At 46.6% G+C, this 21,208-nt stretch overlaps 1 protein-coding gene across 2 annotated transcripts in view; it reads right to left on the bottom strand.

Moving 5' to 3' along the window:
• The window catches only part of ZNFX1 (zinc finger NFX1-type containing 1), a 173,630-nt gene that overhangs the window by 18,922 nt on the left and 133,500 nt on the right, over window positions 1-21,208 (bottom strand). For both annotated transcript variants that reach the window (XM_068108680.2, XM_068108679.2), the window contains exons 12-14: window positions 12,381-12,491; window positions 12,192-12,287; window positions 5,161-7,410 (exon numbers count right to left, since the gene is read on the bottom strand). In XM_068108680.2, the coding sequence (XP_067964781.1) occupies window positions 5,161-7,410; window positions 12,192-12,287; window positions 12,381-12,491 (2,457 nt within the window). The remainder of the gene's footprint in view (window positions 1-5,160; window positions 7,411-12,191; window positions 12,288-12,380; window positions 12,492-21,208) is intronic.

Raw genomic sequence — 21,208 nt, 5'->3', positions numbered from 1 at the left:
TCCATTATTTAGTTATGGTTCCCAGAGGCAGGTATTAAGTGTTTAGTCCTGGTGACCGTGGTCGTGGTGTCCTGCTTTTTGGGAAAGAAAAACGTTTTTTTTTCAATCTGAGGCAGAATTTCAAGTGCTACCAATTGATTAATATTACAAGTTGGCTTTACCGTTAAGTAACTCTTAGATCCCAAACTCCTAGCCATAACTCCTAGCCCCAAGCCACAGCTCCTAACACTAACTCTTATCCCTAACTCTAGCTCCTAGCCCTAGCTCCGAGCCCCAACTCCGAACCCTAGAAAGATGTTGGGAAGAACCCAGATGTTGGGAAGAACCCTGGACCTCTCGCGAGATCTCGGAGACGGTGGGAGGGATTTTCGAAGCTCCACACGGTCTCCACGTTTTTCGAAGTTAAGTCTGTTCACAATTGTATTTTGTCGAAACTGTATTTATCTTTCGGTGTGTGACGTTATTGTGTGCAACTTTGGTTGTTTCTCGGTGTTTATCTTTCATAAATTGATCGTCTGTTTGCCGTGTCGTGTCTTGAGGCCTTGTACAGTGTGCACTGTACAACCTTGAGGCTTTGTTTTTCTCTCAGCGGTCCGTCGTTTGTGATCCAATAACTTTCGTTCTCTGTATTCCCAGGCTTTTCACCCATAGCCTACTTCCTTGTGTAAATCTCAACTCAAAAAAAAAAACAAAAAAAAAAAACAAACATTTCCTTCTCTGTTCTCATTCGTTTATTCATTCTTATTCGTTCGTTCGTTCTTCGACCACGTGTTTCTCCCCCATTTCCCCAGATAGTTTTCACTCATTAACCTTCAATGTTTACACTTTCCCCTCAAGTTATGTATTCCGTCATATTTTATAACACCTTTTTCTTCTTCTTCTTTAAAAGGCTGCTTTCGACTTGCTCACCAAATCAATTCATCCCAAAAAAAATATCCATCTCCTATAGTGCCTTTTTTCTACATTCCCTAAACTCTCCTGCACTCCATCCTCCATCCAGCGTCCTTAAACGTATTTTTAACTCGAAGGTCACAAGAAACTCATTTTGCAATAAATGTTCGTTTCCCATAAATCGTACACTTTCAAAAATCCAATCTCACCCCTCCCCTCCAAATCTTCCCCATAACCCCTCCCCTCCAAATCTTCCCCATCACCCCTCCCTTTCAAATCTCCCCCCTTGCCCCCTCCCTCCTAAACTACCCCCTCACCCCTCCCCGCCAAGACGCCCCCTCGCCCCTCCCCTCCTAGACTCCTGCCTCACCCCTCCCCTCCAAATCTCCCCCATATCCCATCCCTTTCAAATCCCTCTCCTTGTCCCTTCCCTCCCAAACTCCCCCCTCACCCCTCCCCTTCAAATCTCCCCACCCTCATTGCTTCTCAATTTCCCCCCTCTCACTCCCCCTCCTCAAAGCGTCCTCCCCGCTTCTTCCCCCTTCAAACTCTCACCTCCATCTCCCCCAACCTTCTGCCTCGCTCTTCCCCCTCCTCAAATAACACCTCATTGTGGCTCACCCAATCACCATCAAACCTTTTGTCCGCCCCATCCTTCCCTTTCTCCGAGCTATTCTGAAATCTCTGACACACCTTCAACAGCTCTCCCTATCTCTTCCACCTCTTCCACATCTTACCCTACCCCTCCTCCCCCCTGTTCTGTATCTGATGCTCCCCCTTCCTCTTCATTAACGGTATGGACCTCAAACATCCGGGGCCTTCGTTCAAACTTAACTGATCTCTCCATACAGGTTGCTTCTGTCAAACCAGACGTGATCTGCTTAACAGAAACTTTCCTCCTTTATGATGTCTCTGATTCCATAGTATCTCTCCCGGGCTACTCCCTCCTCCGGTATGATAGACCTGAGCCTCGTCCTGGAGGCGGGGTTGCTATCTTTATCAAAAACTCTCTTCCTCACTCGCCCTGCACTGCACTCTCTCCACCTCACCCCCAGGAATACCTCTGGCTACGGCTTCCCCTTCGCTCCCACCTCTTGTTCATATGTGTGTTGTACCGTCCACCAAACAGTGATGACTCCATCTACATCTCGCTGTCTGATGATATGGACCAACTTCTATCTACTCATCCCAACTCTCTCTTCCTCATATGTGGTGATTTCAATTGTCACCATGCCAGTTGGCTGGGTGTGGGTACCTCTCTCACCAGCCATGGCTCTTCAGCAAAGGACTTCTGCGACTCACTGGGACTGACACAATCTGTCAATTTCCCGACCCGGATCTCAGTCAACGGAACATCTTCTCTTCTGGACTTGGTTATGACTAACTTCCCTGAAAATGTCTGCTGCTCTTCTTCTGCTCCGATCGGATCATCTGATCATGTCCTTGTTAAAGTGGACATCTCTCTGACCATCCTCAGGGAGCCTGCTCAGCGTCGACGAGTCTGGCATTTCACTCAGGCCAACTGGCACGGTCTTCAAGCAGCCATCAATCATCTGGACTGGTCTCCCATCTCTACCACCTCTGACATCAACTCATCCTGGGAATTCTTCCAAAGTAAATTGCTCTCTCTCATGCACAGATTTATCCCATCTCGTCTTCAGTTGTCATACCCTTCCTCCCGTCCATGGTACACGGAATCTTGTGGTGAGGCTGTTGCCCAGAAACAACTTGCCTTCGTCTCCTGGAAAGCAAATCCAACGGAAGGAAATCTCATTTCCTTTCACAAAGCCCGAAACAAGTGTGTGTCCACCCTCAGGAGAGCCAGGAAACAATATCTCTCCATTCTCAAGACCGAACTCTCTTATCTGTCTCCCTCTTCCAAATCCTGGTGGCGTCTGGTCAAATCCGTTTCTGGTGTTTGTTCCCCCTCCATCCCCTCCCTTACCTCAAACGGCTACACAGCTGACTCCGCACGTGAAAAAGCTGAATGCCTCAACTCTGTGTTTGCCTCTAAATCTTGTGTCCCAAACCCATCCCTCTCTGTACCCACCATACCCAGTCGTACCCTGCTGCTCCTGGACTCCGTGTCCTTTCCTCCTGACAAGGTGGAAAAGTTTCTGTCAACCCTCGACTCTGATTCTGCAACTGGACCCGACGGCATCAGCCCACGGGTCCTAAAATCCTGCTCTGCTGCTCTATCTCACCCTCTCTCTGTTCTCTTCACCCTCTCTTTTGCTCAAGGTCAACTGCCATCTGCTTGGAAATCAGCCAACATCACCGCTTTGCACAAAAAAGGTGCAAAAACAGATCCTAGCAACTACAGACCAATCAACCTTCTCCCAATTATCAGCAAAGTCATGGAATCCATCATTGCTTCGGATATGAAATCTTTCCTCTTCTCCAATGGCTTGATCTCTGATCATCAATTTGGTTTCAGACCAGGTCACTCTACTCTGGACATGCTGCTTCTGCTGTCTCAACAATGGATGGAGGTCCTCAATGCCAAACAGGAAATTAGAGCTGTCTCCCTCGACATATCACGTGCCTTCGACACGGTCTGGCACCCCGCTCTGCTCACCAAACTCTCCTCCTTTGGTATCCATGGAAATCTCCACGCATGGCTGGCGGACTTCCTCTCTAGTCGTCGTCAACGTGTGGCCCTGAATGGGTTTCTCTCATCTCCTCTTCCTGTTCAGGCTGGAGTTCCCCAAGGCAGTGTTCTGGGCCCCGTGCTTTTTCTGGTCTTCATCAATGATCTCTCTGACTCTCTCGAAAATCCTCTCTATCTCTTTGCTGATGACTCCACTCTCTGCCGCTCCATTCCTCTTCCCTCAGATCGGCAGTCTGCTGCCTCCTCACTCTCTGAAGACCTGGACAAAATCACAGACTGGTCAAACAAGTGGAACATGTCTTTCAATCCTGACAAATCTCACACTCTTACTATGTCTCTCCGAAAAGATCGACTGGACAACCCTCCCATCTACTTTCTCAACAATCCTGTCCAAGAAGTTCTGTCGCTCAAGATTTTGGGTCTCACTATCTGCCATGATCTTTCTTGGGAAAACCACATTTCCAAGCTGGCCTCCAAAGCCAGTCGCCGACTGGGCATCCTCCGTCGTGCGAAGTCCTTCCTCGGCACACCTGAGCTCCTCACCACATACAAGGCTTTCATCCGCAGCTCAATGGAATACTGTTCTCCCCTATGGGCCGGTGCTCCTGCCTCACACCTAGCTCGGCTTCACGCTGTTGAAACCAAAGCTTTCAGAATTATTGGAATCTCCCACGATGAAGCTATCTCTGAGGGCCTTTCACTCACTCACCGCAGGCAGGTAGGTGGTCTTTCTGTCTTCTACCGACTCCTCTCCGGCCTTGCACCCCCAGCTCTCTCTGTGCTCTGTCCCCCAAATATTCCTACAGGTCGCACAAGATCTGCCAGCAACCCTCTGATGGTTAATCTGCCGAAATCTCGGCTCTCTGCTCACCTTCACTCTTTCATTCCTCTTTTCTCCCGCCTCTGGAACAAACTCCCTCACTCCCTTCAATCCCACTCCTCCCTCCAGGTCTTTAAAACAGCTGTTCACCACCATCTCTTATCTTCCCCCATCCAAAACCTTGATCTTTTCTACCCCCGCTAATTCACCCCAGATCCACCTTGTTTGAAATTCCAACTTCTTTCCTGGAAGTCCTGGCAGTGTCCATATGTTTTATACCTCTCCCACCGCCCCCTTCCCATGCCCCCCCCCCCCCCCAAAGCCCTCGCCCTCTCTCAGATCTCTCGATGTCTCCATGTCTCACGGTCCCTGCTCTCAAATGTTGTGTTTGTGTCCTTCCCCCTCTCTCCCCATCTTGTCTACCGCTCCCGATGTTATATGTTTTATGTGTCGGTTTGTCTTTCTGTGTGATTAATGTTCGCTCTTTCACGAGCCTCGATCTTGTATACAAAAAAAAAAAGAAAAAAAAAAGTAGAGCCATCAGTGGTCTCCCATCGCAGCCCTCTAGTTTATGCAGCACGAAGGAGGTCCAAGATCACGATGGCATGAAGTGAAATAACGAAGAGTGGAACGACGAATAATTGTGAAGTCAACAGATATGTAGAGAATGTTGAAATTGATGGACCATTGTCTGCACTGCATTGTGGTGATGATCAAAGTTATAAATTGTACAAGCGTAATTGTAAACAAAAGTACGGATGAAATTTGAAACATCCTCATTTGTTGGAACAGTTAAAAGCTCAACTGCTCGTTAAAGGTGAGGCAATCACGTTCTCACCTTTCCCATGTGCATAGCTTGAAGGATCTCCAGCCGCTCACTTTCATTGATGCAGAGACCCGACAGAGGCATGGCCTTGCAAAGTTCCGCCATGCGGTTTTGTACGAATAACTCGTCGGATTTTGTGAAGGGTTTGGTAGACTCGAGCACACGGAACGTGGCCTTGGCTTTTTGCTGCACATCTTCAGACGCGTTCTCCCCATGGTTGGCGATGATCCAGCGACAGAGGAGCTGAGAGAGAAAAGAGAGGCGTAGAAGCTCTGTTTGGAGTTCGACTAGCTCTTGGTTGAACAGGCGTGACCGTGGTTCAATAATCCATTTGATGTACTCCGAGAGGCGCTGATCCACATTTTTTGTGCTGTCGCTATTAAAGTTGTACAGCTTCGATCGCAGCTCGCCGATCTGATCAAGAAAGCCAACACGGTTTTCACAAGCCTGTAGTTCTGGAAGTCCGGAAGCATCCCTTATCATTTGCTCCAGAGTGGACCCATCTGTGTTGCAGTATAAACGAATGTTTTGGCTCTTTGAAATTTTATCCAAAAGCTGTAATCTTTCACGTTTGATGTCAGAGTTACGCCCACGGACATGCTCCTTCACATCTTCGATGTTCTGCAGCATCGTCTTTACAATATTGCTGTAACGGAGATTTTGACGGATTGGAGTTTTGCATTTTGGGCAAACCTTGAGCTGGATAGTGATTGTGCTTGTGCTCATCTCCTCCATATTTGTGTTGCCTTCCCTTTCTTCCGTTTCATTGCTTTTCAACTCCATCCAGTGATCTAAGCCCCCAACCTCCAATACATGTTTGCAGTCCTCCAGCTGGATGAACTGCGCCATCTCCTGGTCTTCTTCTCCAAAGAAAATCTCCGTGACTTCATCAGCATTGCACACACGACAAAGATTTGGACAGGGCTCACCACACAATCCAATGCAAGTGTGACCGCAGACCAGTTTTTTGTCGCACGGATGATTACACGGTGGCCGTGAACATGGTTCGAAACAGCGACGTTCGCAATTGTAATGCGGACACTTCCACTCGCAAGATTCGACACAAGGCATACATGGCTCGCCACACTTGCGTCGGCATCGACTGTGACGGCAGCGGTTCTGACAGCAGAGCTGGCACGGTGGACAATCCCGGGTGCAGGCTGCACTACAGGTGTGGCCACATACAAGCGTGCGTGAACAGGAGTGTGTGCAAGCAAGGTGGAAACGGCCTTCATAACAACTTGCACATGTACCAGTACACAAGTGTCCACAATCTAACATTGTACCACACTTCTCGGGGCATGCTGGTAGGCTCTCCTTCTGATGACAAAATACATTGGCATTGTGCCCACAAGGCTGTACGATGGAGATTTTCTGCTTGCATTGTGCTTCGCAAGCCATGCCACAACAACGTTGGCAGGGATGACCACAACTTAAAAACTGGTCACATTGTTGTTGACATACAAAATCCTTGGGTTCCACATGGCATGGCACAAGCTGGCGATGGTGGCATCTGGGGATGATTTTCATGATGGGCACCTCACAATCTCCACAAGGCTCGTGGCAGGGCTTTGGACAGTGGTGCCCGAGCGTACAAGGCTTTTGCTCACAAGGCTTCATGCATTTAAAGGCCGTGTGGTCGCGATCATACGGATGGCATGCACGCGTGCACACATGTCCACATGCAAGCCGAAAGTCACAAGGAAGTTTACACCCGCCCTCGGGAGCCTCGAGAAAATCTTGCTGCCTCCCTGCTAAGACTTCGTTCTCTGGGTGCATCTGACAGCGCAGAACAAGCTGCTCACCTACACACCCGTTACTTCGCATTGATGCAAGGATGTGCCCCCACAGGGGTACGGAAGCGAGCAGACGCGCATTTCCAATGCAGAAAAGACCCTTTCGGGCACGTGACAGTGCCACACATACCCGGTTGTCAATTTTGAGGAAACCAGCGCGGCCCTGGCGGTTACTACGTACCAGTGATAGAAGCACAATATCATTCTCTTCTCCCTGGTATTTATCAACAACGCAAACACGCACGTCCTGAAAAAATACCCGTGGCATGAGACGACGCAGTGCAAAAAGTTGACCAGTGTAAGTGGTTAAGATGGTGATCTGATGTGGTGCATATCCCTGGAGGATAAGGTAGCGGCACAGAGCTACAGTGAAAGACGCCTCGTGCTGATTCTGGTGGCTCCGTGAGTCGGACACTTCCTCCTCCGGCTCCTCGTGCTCCACAAAGTACAGATTTGTGGTGATACCCTGGCATTGACAACCACGGGTTCATGGTTAGAGGGGGCATAAAATGTTATAGTTTTAGTGTTAATCAAGTCAACTTCAGTTTTATAAACTTTCCAAAATTATTTGAGCCATTGTCATATTTCTATTGTTTCTTTCAAATATTTTGCAAACATAATCATAGCATGTGTATATGTGATGCATGCACCAGCTCTTCTATAAGACGGGTCGCCATAAAATAAATAAATAAAAAACTCAAAATCTATCCTGTTGGGATTTTAAGAGATGATCAACAACAACAACAACACACAACAGGTATGTGTATATATATATCTATCTATATATATATATATATCTATCTATATATATATATATATATATATATATATATATATATATATATATATATATATATATATATATATATATATATATATATACATACATACACGAGTTTGGCGCGGCTTGTGCGTCGATACTGAGGAACGGGCTTGTTTTAACTGAGGATAATGACTGTACCTGAGTTGCTGTGTTGTCATGATTTACACCAATCATAATACAAACAATTATTTTGCACAAATGTATTTGTTGTGTTTGTGATATTACATTTTTATAAGCAATTTAGGTTGAAGATTTAGGTTGAATGTTTTTTTTTCCAAGAAAAAACCCCTCAGCACATACATAGGGGAGGGGTAGGTGCAGACTGGAAGTTTGGGACGATTACATCTCACCACCACGTAATTCAAAACACCTCACCACCACAAAATTAAAAACACCTCACAGCCATAAAACATGAAATAAAAACACCGCACAGCCATGTAATTGAAAACACCACCACCACGAAATTTAAAACACTTCACAGCCATAAAACACGAAATTAAAAACACCTCACCACCACGAAATTAAAAATACCTCACAGCCATAAAACACGTAATAAAAACACCTCACCACCACGAAATAAAAAATACCTCACAGCCATAAAACACGGAATAAAAACACCTCACAGCCACGAAATTAAAAACACCCCACCACCACGAAATTAAAAACACCTCACAGCCATAAAACACGTAATAAAAACACCTCACCACCACAAGATTAAAAACACCTAACAGCCATGAAACACGTAATAAAAACACCACCACTACAAAATTAAAAACACCTCACAGCCATAAAACACATAATAAAAACACCTCACAGCCATGAAACACGTAATAAAAACACGTCACAGCCACAAAATTAAAAACACCTCACCACCACGAAATTGAAAACACTTCACCACCACAAAATTTAAAACACCTCACAGCCATAAAACACGAAATAAAAACACCTCACAGCCATGAAACACGTAATAAAAACACCTCACAGCCATAAAACACGTAATAAAAACACCTCACAGCCATAAAACCCTTAATAAAAACACCTCACAGCCATAAAACACGTAATAAAAACACCTCACAGCCATAAAACACGTAATAAAAACACCTCACAGCCATAAAACACGAAATAAAAACACCTCACAGCCACGAAATTGAAAACACCTCACAGCCATAAAACACGTAATAAAAACACCTCACAGCCATAAAACACGTAATAAAAACACCTCACAGCCATAAAACACGAAATAAAAACACCTCACAGCCATAAAACACGAAATAAAAACAACTCACAGCCATAAAACACGTAATAAAAACACCTCACAGCCATAAAACATAATAAAAACACCTCACAGCCATAAAACACGTAATAAAAACACCTCACAGCCATAAAACACGAAATAAAAACACCTCACAGCCATAAAACACGTAATAAAAGCACCTCACAGCCATAAAACACGTAATAAAAACACCTCACAGCCATAAAACACGAAATAAAAACACCTCACAGCCATAAAACACGTAATAAAAACACCTCACAGCCATAAAACACGTAATAAAAACACCTCACAGCCATAACGCACGCAATAAAGACACCTCACCACCACAAAATTAAAAACACCTCACCACCATAAAACACGTAATAAAAACACCTCACCACCACAAAATTAAAAACACCTCACAGCCACGTAATAAAAACACCTCAGCCATAAAACACATAATAAAAACACCTCACAGCCATAAAACACGTAATAAAAACACCTCACAGCCATAAAACAAAATAAAAACACCTCACAGCCATAAAACACGAAATAAAAACACGTCACCCATAACACACGTAATAAAAACACCTCAGCCACAAAATTAAAAACACCTCACCACCACATAATTCAAAACACCTCATCACCAACTAATTCAAAACACCTCACCACCACATAATTAAAAACACCTCACCACCACGTAATTATAAATACCTCACCACCACGTAATTCAAAACACCTCACCACCATGTGATTTAAAAACACCTCATCACCAACTAATTCAAAACACCTCACCACCACATCAGTAAAAACACCTCACCACCACGTAATTATAAATACCTCACACCACGTAATTCAAAACACCTCACCACCATGTGATTTAAAAACACCTCACCACCATGTGATTTAAAAACACACCACCACGTCATTTAAAAACACCTCACCACCACATAATTCAAAATACATCACCACCACGTGATTCAAAACCACCACAACGTTATTAAAAACACTTCACAACCACGGAAACAAAAGTTTGATGGAGTCGTTAAGTAACAACACAGACTGCCCAGATGTGTGGATACAGTCACGTGAAAAAGTAAGTACACCCCATGTAAAGTTTTGACTTTTTCAACATATTTCAACATACAGCTATTTGATCTTAATTTCAACAATATTTATAGATAAAGGTGATATAATATAACAAATATCATGAACCATTTACATTTTGTAGTCCATTGTATAATTTAAATAAACATAAATGCAAATTTCGCATGTGGAAAAAGTAAGTACACCCTTGGCTCTAATAGGTGGTATTGCCCCCTTTGGCAGAAACAACCTCAAGTAGGCATTTCTTATAACTGCCTACCAGTTTCTGACATCGACTGGGAGAAATTTTTGCCCACTCCTCCATGCAGAATTCTTCACGCTGTGCGATTGTTTGAGGGGTTTCTTGCATGCACAGCTCGTTTCAAATCCCCCCCACAACATCTCGATGGGATTTAGATCCGGGCTTTGACTTGGCCATTCCAGAACCCTCCATTTCTTTCTTTTCAGCCATTCCTTGGTGGATTTGCTGGTATGTTTAGGGTCATTGTCGTCATGTTGCAAGGTCCACCTTCGGTTGAGCTTCAACTCTCCGACAGATGGCCTCACATTATCCTCCAGCACCCTCTGGTACAATAAAGAATTCATAGTGGATTCTATGATGGTCAGCTGCCCAGGCCCTGATGCAGCAAAGCTGCCCCAAACCATATTTCCACCACCATGCTTTGCAGTTGGTATCAGGTTCTTGTGGTCAAATGCTGTCTTTGGTTTTCGCCAAACATGTCTTCTGGTACTGTGGCCAAATAGCTCTACCTTTGACTCATCTGTCCAGAGCACATTGTTCCAGAAGTGCTGGTCTTTGCCTAGGTGTTCATTGGCAAACTTTAGTCTTGCCCTGATGTTCTTTCTGGACAGCAACGGTTCCCCCCCCCCCCCCCCCCCCCCCCCACCTCCCATGTAGATCAAATTTGTGCAGCCTCTTTCTAATGGTAGACTCATGCACTTTGACATCAACAGTGGCAAGAGCTACCTGTAGGTACCCTGATGACATTCTGGGGTTCTTAGAGACTTCTTACAGCATCTTGCGGTCTGCTCTCGGGCTGAACTTGCTGGGGCGGCCTGGCCTGAACAAGTTGGCAGTTGTTTGGAATCTTCTCCACTCGTAGATGATCTTCCGGACAGTCGAATGATTGATTTGAAATTGTTTGAAGATCTTTTTAAATCCCTTCCCAGACTCGAAGGCATCTATAACCTTCTTTCTGAAGGCCTCGGAGAGCTTTTTTGATCTAGGCATGGTGACGCCGCACACTTCAACAACAAAAGAGCAAACGAAACTAAATGTCTGAGGTTTAAATAAGACAGGTTCCTCCAAGATCCTCTCTAACGATGTTCTAATCATTTGCACCTGAGCTGGTGCACCTGATTCTAATTTTAGGTATTTGAAGTAGTGATAAATGTAGGGGTGTACTTACTTTTTCCACATGCTAAATTTGCATTTATGTTTATTTAAATTATACAATGGACTACAAAATGTAAATGGTTCATGATATTTGTTATATTATATCACCTTTATCTATCAATATTGTTGAAATGAAGATCAAATAGCTGTATGTTGAAATATGTTGAAATATGTTGAAAAAGTCAAAACTTTACATGGGGTGTACTTACTTTTTCACGTGACTGTACATAGATAAATGACTGTACCCGTACTGTACTGATAAATGATTAGCCGTTTTGTCATGGTTTAAACCAATCATAATTCAAACAATTATTTTGCACAAATGTATTTGTAATATACGTGATATTACATTTTATAAACAATTGAAGTTGGAAAAAAAAAATTTCCCCAAAAGATTCCCCAAAAAAAAAAAAAAAAAAAAATTGGAAATTAAAAAAAAACAAAAACCTGAGGACATACCGACGGGAGAGATATGTGCATACCAGAAGTTTGGTACGATTTCACAAAAGTTTGAGAAAGTAGTTCAGTGACAACACAACACAGGACAGACGCTGCACAGATATTATATATATATATTTCAGAGGTACAGATGTAATGAGCTAGCTGTCTGTTCTGAAGACCAAATAAGGAAATAAATGGAGCTACAGAATGTAGAGGACATTTGCTTACCTTGATGTCTTCATAATTCAGGACTGATTCATGGTTTTCCAAGTTACTGTAAATGTGCGGCACTAAAAGCGCTGCAATCTCAGGTCTCATTCGGTGCTGGGGTCATAGAAAAATATCTGGGTTTTAATCCAGGAAAATTTGATTGAATATTTGCTTCCAGAAAATGGTCAAAGCCGTTCAATATCTCACCTGGTATTTCAATCTGATGAACGGCAAGGCGTTCTTCACAAGTCTCTCAAACAGGGACACCTCCAAGTGGAAATTCTTCGCCAAATCATAGACAGTGGCGCTTGGTCGCAGCTGCACAGGTGGGTGGAGAAAGATGGCAGGAATTTAGCATTTTACTGTATTGATGAAAGTAATAATTTAATAATGTGGATCAAGTCAATGAAAATATTTATTTGAGCATTGTCTTGCTTAATTAACAAGGATAAGTGTGATAGTAATATGGGTAAGGGTGATATGATATATGACAAGAATGAATGAATGAATGATCGTTTTCAGGCCATTTTTCCCGCAAGAGCGGGGGTTAGCCTTGCGGGCCCCATGACATTCATGGTTCCCTGTTTGAGGCAATGTTTTATGGCCGGATGCCCTTCCTGACGCCAACCCTTAGTCGCCTCTTACGATGCGCAGGGATACGGTGTACCTATTCTAAATCGGGGTACACACCGGGATCATTCATCCCAGCAAGCTGGTACTCAATTTGCCGACCTCGGAAGGATGACAGGCTGAGTCAACCCCCCTGGCGTTAATTCAGTGATCGACCGGGATTCAAACCCAGGATCCTAGGATCCCAAGCCGGCACTCTAACCACTAAGCCAACACCAGGGCTATATATGACAAGGATAATCATAATTGCATCCATTGGTTTTGAGTTGATGTCTCATAGAGCAATAAGATTGGCTGAAGGTTATCACAAACCAGCTAGCCAGCCAGGCCTAATGTTTGACTGAAATCTTTCCTGAAAGCATTAATTGGAATTTAACCCACAATGGTCAGGGCAATGGAAATTCACCACCGAGCTGCTTCATCTACCATACTGAAAATACGCAACCTGGTGTCTGTCTGTCTGTCTGACCGTCATACATTTGGTCGTTACTTATCCAATCTCAACCAAACTTCACAGGACTAAGGGTCACACGATGGAGATTGTAGCGACTTCATCCCTCCCTCGATGTTTGTTCGTTCCCTTGATGTTTGTCCCACTGTCAGTTCTACCTTGCTTTTCCATGAGACTCACTCGCAAATATATATATATATATATATATATATATATATATATATATATATATATATATATATATATATATAAATGTATATATATATATATATAAATGTATATATATATAAATGTATATATATATATATATATATATATATATATATATATATATATATATATATATTGTTGTGTATATATATATATATATTGTTGTGGATTTGAGAATTGTTGTAAATATCACCCTCTGTAAGTGTAATGAATTCTTGTAAATATCTCTGTTTTGTGTGTAAAGGTCAAAGGTCGTCCTCTTAGTTAGTCCATATAATAATAATAATAATAATGCATTTATTTTATATAGCGCTTTTCAGGAAGCCCAAAGACGCTTTGACAGAGTGCAAAACATAATGCATAGCAAAACATAAAAACAATTGCAAAAAAGAAGAATCAATAGGGAAATATTCAAAGCACAAAGGAGGGAGAAGGAGAGGAGATAGTCAGGGGTTAGATGCTGTGGGTTAAATGTTGAATGCAGTGTTGAACAGGTGGGTCTTGAGTGATGTTTTGAATGTGGTGAGTGAGGAGGAGTCTCTGATGGTGTGAGGTAGCGAGTTCCAGAGGGTGGGAGCAGCGATGGAGAAGGCCCTGTCCCCCCAGGATCTAAATTTGGTCCGGATGGGGGGGGGGGGGTCAGGAGGTTGGTACCAGCAGAGCGGAGGTTGCGGGTGGGAGTGTGTCTGGAGAGGAGGTCAGCCAGGTAGGATGGGGCCAGGTTATGGAGGGCTTTGTAGGTCAAGAGGAGGATTTTGTACTGGATTCTCTGGGAGATGGGGAGCCAGTGAAGCTTGTAAAGGACGGGGGTGATGTGGTCACGGGTCCGGGAATGGGTGAGTAGACGGGCAGCGGAGTTCTGAATGTATTGGAGTTTATTGGTGATTGTTGAGGGTGAACCATAAAGGAGGCTATTGCAGTAGTCCAGACGGGAAGTGATGAAGGCGTGGATGAGGGTTTCTGCAGCCACGGAGGAGAGGGATGGACGGAGACGGGCGATGTTTTTCAGGTGAAAGAAGGCTGTCTTTGTGATCTGCTTAGTGTATTTGTCGAAGGAGAGGGTTTGGTCAAAGATGATGCCAAGATTCCGGATGTGAGGGGAGGTGGATACTGGGAAACCGTCGATGTTGAGGGCAAAGTTATGGGTGGACTTGGTGAGCGTTTTTGGGCCAATGATGATTATTTCAGATTTATCACAGTTAAGTTTGAGGAAGTTGATTTGAAGCCAGGATTTTATTTCAGTGATGCAGTTTGTCAGGATAGAGTGGGTGGCGGTGGAGATGGACTTGGTGGAGATGAAAAGCTGGATGTCATCGGCGAAGCAGTGGAATTGGAGACCATGACGGCGGATTAAGTGACCGAGGGGGGACAGGTAAAGGATGAAGAGGAGGGGGCCAAGAACTGAACCTTGGGGGACACCTTGGGGGAGGGGAGCAGTGGGAGGATTTGCAGTTATTGATGGAGATGAACTGACGACTGTCAGAGAGGTATGATTTAATCCAAGAGAGGGCAGTGCCGGTAATGTTAAAGGTGGTTTCAAGTCGGGTGAGGAGGATGGTGTGATCGATGGTGTCAAAGGCGGCGCTGAGGTCGAGGAGGATGAGAATGTTGAGGTTGCCAGCGTCAGAGGAGAGGAGAAGGTCGTTGGTGATTTTGAGGAGAGCAGTTTCAGTACTGTGGTTGGAGCGGAATCCGGATTGGAATGTTTCATACAGGTTATTGGCAGAGAGGTGATGTTTGAGTTGAGTGGCTACAGCGCGTTCCAAAACCTTTGACAGAAAGGGTAGGTTGGAGATGGGTCTGAAGTTATTTAGGGTGTCAGGGTTTAGTCCAGGTTTTTTCAGAATGGGGGTAACAGCAGCAATTTTGAGGGATGGTGGGACGATGCCTGTAGATAGGGAGGAGTTTATTGTTGCAATGATAAGTGGAGAGAGAGCAGGAAGGGAGGCCTTGACAAAGCTGGAGGGGATGGGGTCAAGAGTGCAGGTGGCAGTTTTCATTCCGATGAGGAGTTCAGAGAGGTCAGTAGGGGAGACTGGGGAGAATTGAGACAGGGGATGGCAGGATAAGGGGTGGCAGGTGGTTTGAGGGGGAGCGGGTGCGGTGGTGGTCAAGCTGTTGTAGATGTTTTCAATTTTGCGTTGGAAGAATGAAAGGAAGGAGATGCAGTTGTCTATTGTGAATGACTGGGTGGTGGTGTTCAGGGGGCTGAGGAGTTTGTTTATTGTAGAGAAGAGTGCTTTTGGGTTTCCGGAGCCAGAGTGGATAATTTGAGAGTAGTAGGCGGAGCGGGCGCGGGAGAGGGCATCTTTATAGTGTTGTATGTGGTCCTTGTAGGCCTGGGAGTGAACTGTGAGACCTGTTTTATTGCGGAGTCTTTCAAGTTGGCGAGCACGAGTTTTCATCAGGCGGAGTTCAGGGGTAAACCAGGGAGCAGAATGGGTGAAAGAAACTGTTTTGGTTTTTATAGGCGCAAGTTGGTCAAGGCAGGAGGAGAGAGTGTGGTTGTAGTAGTCAGTGAGGTCAGAAGGGGTGTGGAGGTCAACGAAGGGAGAAGTGGACATTTTTTCAGAGAGGGTCGATGAGAATGAGGTAGGTGAAAGAGCGTTTAACTTACGGAAGTTGATAGTGTGATAATGCCTTGGTGCTGGGGTGGGGATGTTGATGGTCAGAGTGATGGCTAGGTGGTCAGAGAGAGTGAGGTCGGAGCCAGAGAGATGGTGCAAAATTAGTCCAGTAGAGCAGACAAGGTCCAAAATGTGACCACGGTTATGGGTAGGAAAGTTGACATGTTGAGTGAGGTTAAAGCAGGTGAGTAAATCAGTGAAGTCAGTGGTTAGCATGGAGTCAGTGGAGTCCATGTGGATATTGAAATCACCAAGGAGGAGGATTGAGGGGGAGAGGGAACATAGCTGGGTCAGAAAGTAGGAGAAGTCAGACAGGAATGATGGGTGTGGTTTGGGAGGGCGGTAGACAACAGCCATGACTGACTGTGTGTGACCAGAGAGTTTAAAAGCCAGGTGTTCAAATGATGGAGCAGATGAGATGGAGATGAGGTTGGTCTTGATGTCTTGTCGGTGACTTGATGTCGGTGTCGGTTTTTAGGGTGGCATAGTTCCGAACCCGAAGGATCGGTAACCGACACAATTTCGGTCTTCGAGGCCGGCCGATAGGCAAAGTGTGACCAGAAGGGACGAGGTTCTCCTGACCACGTGGCCCTCGACTTGGTGGGGTTTGTCCGCACAATGTGGGCGCTTTCAGGATGAACTTTAGCCGGGGAATGCATATACATGCACGCAGGCCACCATATACCCTTCTAAATAGTTATTTCCTTATTCTATGTTAGTTTAAGGCTGTGTTTCCCATTAATTGACTCTGCATTGCACCGAATTGAAATAAGACAGATTCCCTTCCATTCCCAAAGCCTCTATTGCCACTGCATTCGCCGCCATTGCCATGTGCTCCAGCTCGGAGAAGAAAGGCGTGCCCCCCCCCCCCCTCATCATGAAGGGTGGAGCCCCGAACGACCAACCAAGGCTCAGGGGTATGGCTTGAGAGGGTGTGGCCTATATAACCCGTTGCCGGGAGCCCCCACCACAGATGAGTGAGGGAGCCCCACGAGCAGTTCTGCAGAGGGAGTTCTGAAGTAAGAGTTCTGTGGAGGGAGGTGCTTGAAGGTTTATGAGAGTTGGACAGAGAAGGTACAAGGTCGGTGAGAAGGCACGAACGAGAGGCGTGATACACCAAGACTGAAAGAGAGAGACGTGAGGGGGTGCCTGTATTGCGGCAATAGGCCGAGACCCTCTAGGCCCTATTGCCGGTCGGTGGGACGCGAAGCCGTTTTTGCCGGGTTTCGCCTCGAGCCTGGAGCGTGAACCGCGAGCGGGGATCTCAACGCCTGAACCATCTGCCCCGGACCTTCCTCCCAAACCATCTGCCTGGACCCTTCACTTCCAGCCATTCCTACCTTCAATTCCTGCCATTCCATCCTTTTGTGTACGTGTTTGTTTTGTGTGTCTTGTCCCTGGGTATAAGTAAGCTTGTATAAGTTAATATTGCACTGTGTCTTCTGGTCCTTCCATCTTTCTGTCTTTATTTTCGTATCCTTCCTTCTCCTTGGTTACTTTTGACTTGTACATAATTAGTTAGTAATAAATTATATTTGTTCTTCCTACCTTGCCTTTCTTTCCTTTACATCCGTTTCGTCCTTGTCTTTTCCCAATTGAATACCTGTGACACGATTTGGCCAACGTTTCGGAATCGGGTTAGTGAATGCTAATGACTCGAACTTCGGGTTACTAAAAACCGCTCGGCAACTAGACCATCTAAAACCGGGGTTCGAGCGGGAGTCCCTCCCCTGCTTCGCGGTCAGGAGTGGCACTCAGGTCCTTGGGACTTTTTGTAGACCAAATACCCTGGCTGCTCCTGACCGGAAGGAGCGTTGGGACCCCCAGGACTCACGTCGGTCAGTCGCGGACAAGGGGATTAATCCCCCCTTCATAAGGGGAAAAAGGCCGACGTAGAGATCCGTAACAATTGGTGTCAGGAGTGTGGGATTGGACCCGAACCAAATTTTTAATCTGAAAAAATTTGGTCGAAATTACGAGCGGCCGAAATTTTGTTTAACATCCCAATTGAGTCGTGCCATGGATGGTCAAGGCGATCGGATGCCGGTGGGGGTAGAGTTAGAAGAGGGGTTAAAAGCGACCCAGGACCCCAGGGAAATGTATATGGGGGAGAGGGAAGAGGAGAGCAAGGAGGATGTGGTTGCGGGGGTATCAGGTACACAAGGTGGCGACGCCACGCACGAGGGTTCAGGCGCACAAAATGGCGGCTCGCACGAGGTTGCGGCAGCCACGCCCGCTGCGCCAATGGGGGTGGTCCAAATGCACGCCTTCATGGCCCAATTCATGGCGGAAATGAAACGGGAGAATGATGGTCTTAAAAAATTGAGTAATAAAATTGAAGGGATGGGAAACCAAATTGAAGGGTGTGGAAACGGAATGAATGAGCAAATAAGTAAATTTGGGGACAGAATGGGTGACCGCATACAAAAATGTGGGGAGAGCATGGATCGCATGTTGGGCGAGAGGGTCCCAAGGGTGCACGACGAGGTAAAGCGGGTCGAGAAGCGCTGGTTGAGCGAAGCGGAGAAAAGCGCGGGTAAAATGACGGGTATAGAGATCGCGACCCGGGGTATGGGAAGGCCGGCGACCGCTGAGGTAGAGGGAATTTTATTAAAGCCAACGGTCGTCGAGGTGAACAAAGAAATTATGGGTGTAGTTGAAATTGAAAAGACGAGGGGAGGTAGCCCGGGAATTGAAGGGAGAAGTGGAATATGTGCAAAGTCCGTGCTCACACCTTGATGCCGTGCTTAATCCTTATAAAGATTTGCAGGTGCGTGTGGAGAAAAGGATCCCAAAGGTAAGTCGTGCTGTGTATGGCGCAAAGAGGTTTTTCGGCAGAGTGTTCGGCGCGAAGAGAATTGTCGCGCGCTTGGGATCGCGAAAGCACCCGGGCGTTCGTGGAAGGTCCTTTGTGTGTTGTGTTAAAGCGAATGGCACTCGTGTGAGGAAAAAGTGTGACACGGAGAGTGAGCGTGTTATAAAGTGTACGGAGTGTGACACGGAGAGTGAGAGCGATACGGAGTGTACGTGCGAGGGTGAGAGTGACCCGGAGAGTGAGTTGGTGGTGGAGCGGGTGCGAGAATGCACACCTGGAATGGTCGAACGTGTGCGAGAGGGTACACCTGAGTTAGTGGTGGCGCGTGTGCGGGGGGGGCACATCTGAGCGCGTTAGTGGGTGGATGCAAGAGTGCACGCCCATGGTGAGTGTTACGGAGGATGTAACGGAGGAGAGGTGTGGAACGAAGTGTGCGAACGGCGAGTGTGCGCAAGAGGGTGCGCGAGAGGTGTGGTGTGTAACAGGGAGTGCGGTGGTGGAATGGACAGAGTGTGTAGAATGTACGGGCGGCGTTGGAACGCCGGGATTTGTGAGTGTGAAGAGGGTCGTGTGTGCGTGTGGGCATGCGAGTAAGGCATCGACGTTGACCGGGGCAGCGTTTAGGGCGACGGATAGCCGATGCGAGCACTCGGGGCGCGGTGCGCTTTGTTGGATGCGAGGTCCGGCGCGGGTCGGTGCTGCATCGCTTCTCTTCAAAGCGTCGCGCCCGATTCTGGCCTGGGTCCGCCCCGCACGGTCGAGTCCGGGCCTTGTCGGGCAAGGCGACCGGTCCGGTTCAGGGACAGGTTGGAGGAAGCGGAACGGTGCCCCCTGGTGGCGGGGACGGGGTTCCGACCGGGTGGGATTGAGCCATCGGGCCGGAGGTCGCAAGGATCCGCGCCGAGATGGTGCGTGGAATCTCGGCCCAACCAAGCCGCCTCCCCTGAACCGAATGCCGGACGAATTCAACCGGCAGGCGTCCAAACCACCCAAATTCATTGCTCGGCTTTGCGAAGCCGAGTTTTAATGATGTAACGACGCACCGAGGCTCAAGTTTAATGGACGGTGATGATGATAGTGTTTTGATCCAAAATTGAGAGTAGTGAATAGGATTGGCTGAAATTTGATGAGCAAAATTTATAGTGGAACATGCCTGATGTGGTGGGATGGCAACTCTGCCATCCCTCACATACGGGGCACATGAGCAATAGCTATGGGGTTTATGGCAGTGTAAGCTCGCCGAGGGAGGGTTAGGATAAAATGATAGGGATCTAGAGAACATGACCAGAGGTAACTGTTCATTTAAGTAGCGACATTGGACAGGTAGTGGGGACATAGAGAGGGTAGTTGGATTATAATAACGAGGGAGCGCAATAATATAAGGGGCGACGGGGAAGCGCGAGTTTTAGCAGGGCACCAGGTAGATCAGATGATGCCGTGTGTTTGAGAATTGAAAGTGTATGAAGCAGCGTATGAGGAACAATTGTGATTGTGGATTGTATTGAGCGTGGAAATGTATGGAGCAGTGCATGAGGAACAATTGTGGTTGTGCATTGTATGGAATGATTGAAGAAGCCTGGGAGGAAGGAGGGTGCAGGAAGCACCAGGTGTGATTGCACAGGTGTGCAAGTGAACAGGTGTATGGAGAATGGTTGTGTGGAATACATGGAGTATGGAATATATGGAGTATGGAATGGATGGTGTGGAGTGAGTATGGTGGAAACTGTGGAGTGGAGTGGATGGTGCGAAGGTGTGTATGGGGAGGATGGACCCCATCACGAATACCCGGGGAGGGTAGTTTAAGAGTTAGGTAGAGGGTATAGGTAAATTGTGGTTGGATATTGGCATCTGTGGTGCGTGTGGAAGAATGGTGTTTGGATGGGTGCATTAGTGACGTGGAAATGGCTGGGCGTGTGGCCTGTTAGTATGTGTAGTTGAATGGGCACTCCGCCACTGTTAGGATGTCGGCCAGGTGAGGCCGCAGGTGAGCTCTGGGAGCCGGTAGAGTCGTGGATGGGGCCCGAGGATCCGGAGGACGGACCCGGGTAGCCCAGTGCCAGAGAGGGCACCGAGTGGGGAGAGCGCCAGAGGGCCTTCCCCAGTTAGATAGGTGAGGGAAGGAGCAGGTAAGCTCAGAGGCAACTGCAGTGGTGGAGGTGTGCAGGTGGGTAAACCTGCTGGGAGAGCCACACGACCCAGTCCTGAAATTGTGCAAAGGCACAGGGAGTTGAATCGGGGGAGTGAGACCCCAAATTGATGCAGCACCACAGTTTGTTCAATGGGAATTTGGTTCTTAAAACCG

This window comes from Myxine glutinosa, chromosome 2, assembly GCF_964187855.1.
Source record: "Myxine glutinosa chromosome 2, kmMyxGlut1.1, whole genome shotgun sequence".
NCBI lineage: Eukaryota > Metazoa > Chordata > Myxini > Myxiniformes > Myxinidae > Myxine > Myxine glutinosa.
This window is presented reverse-complemented; position numbering and strand designations above follow the sequence as displayed.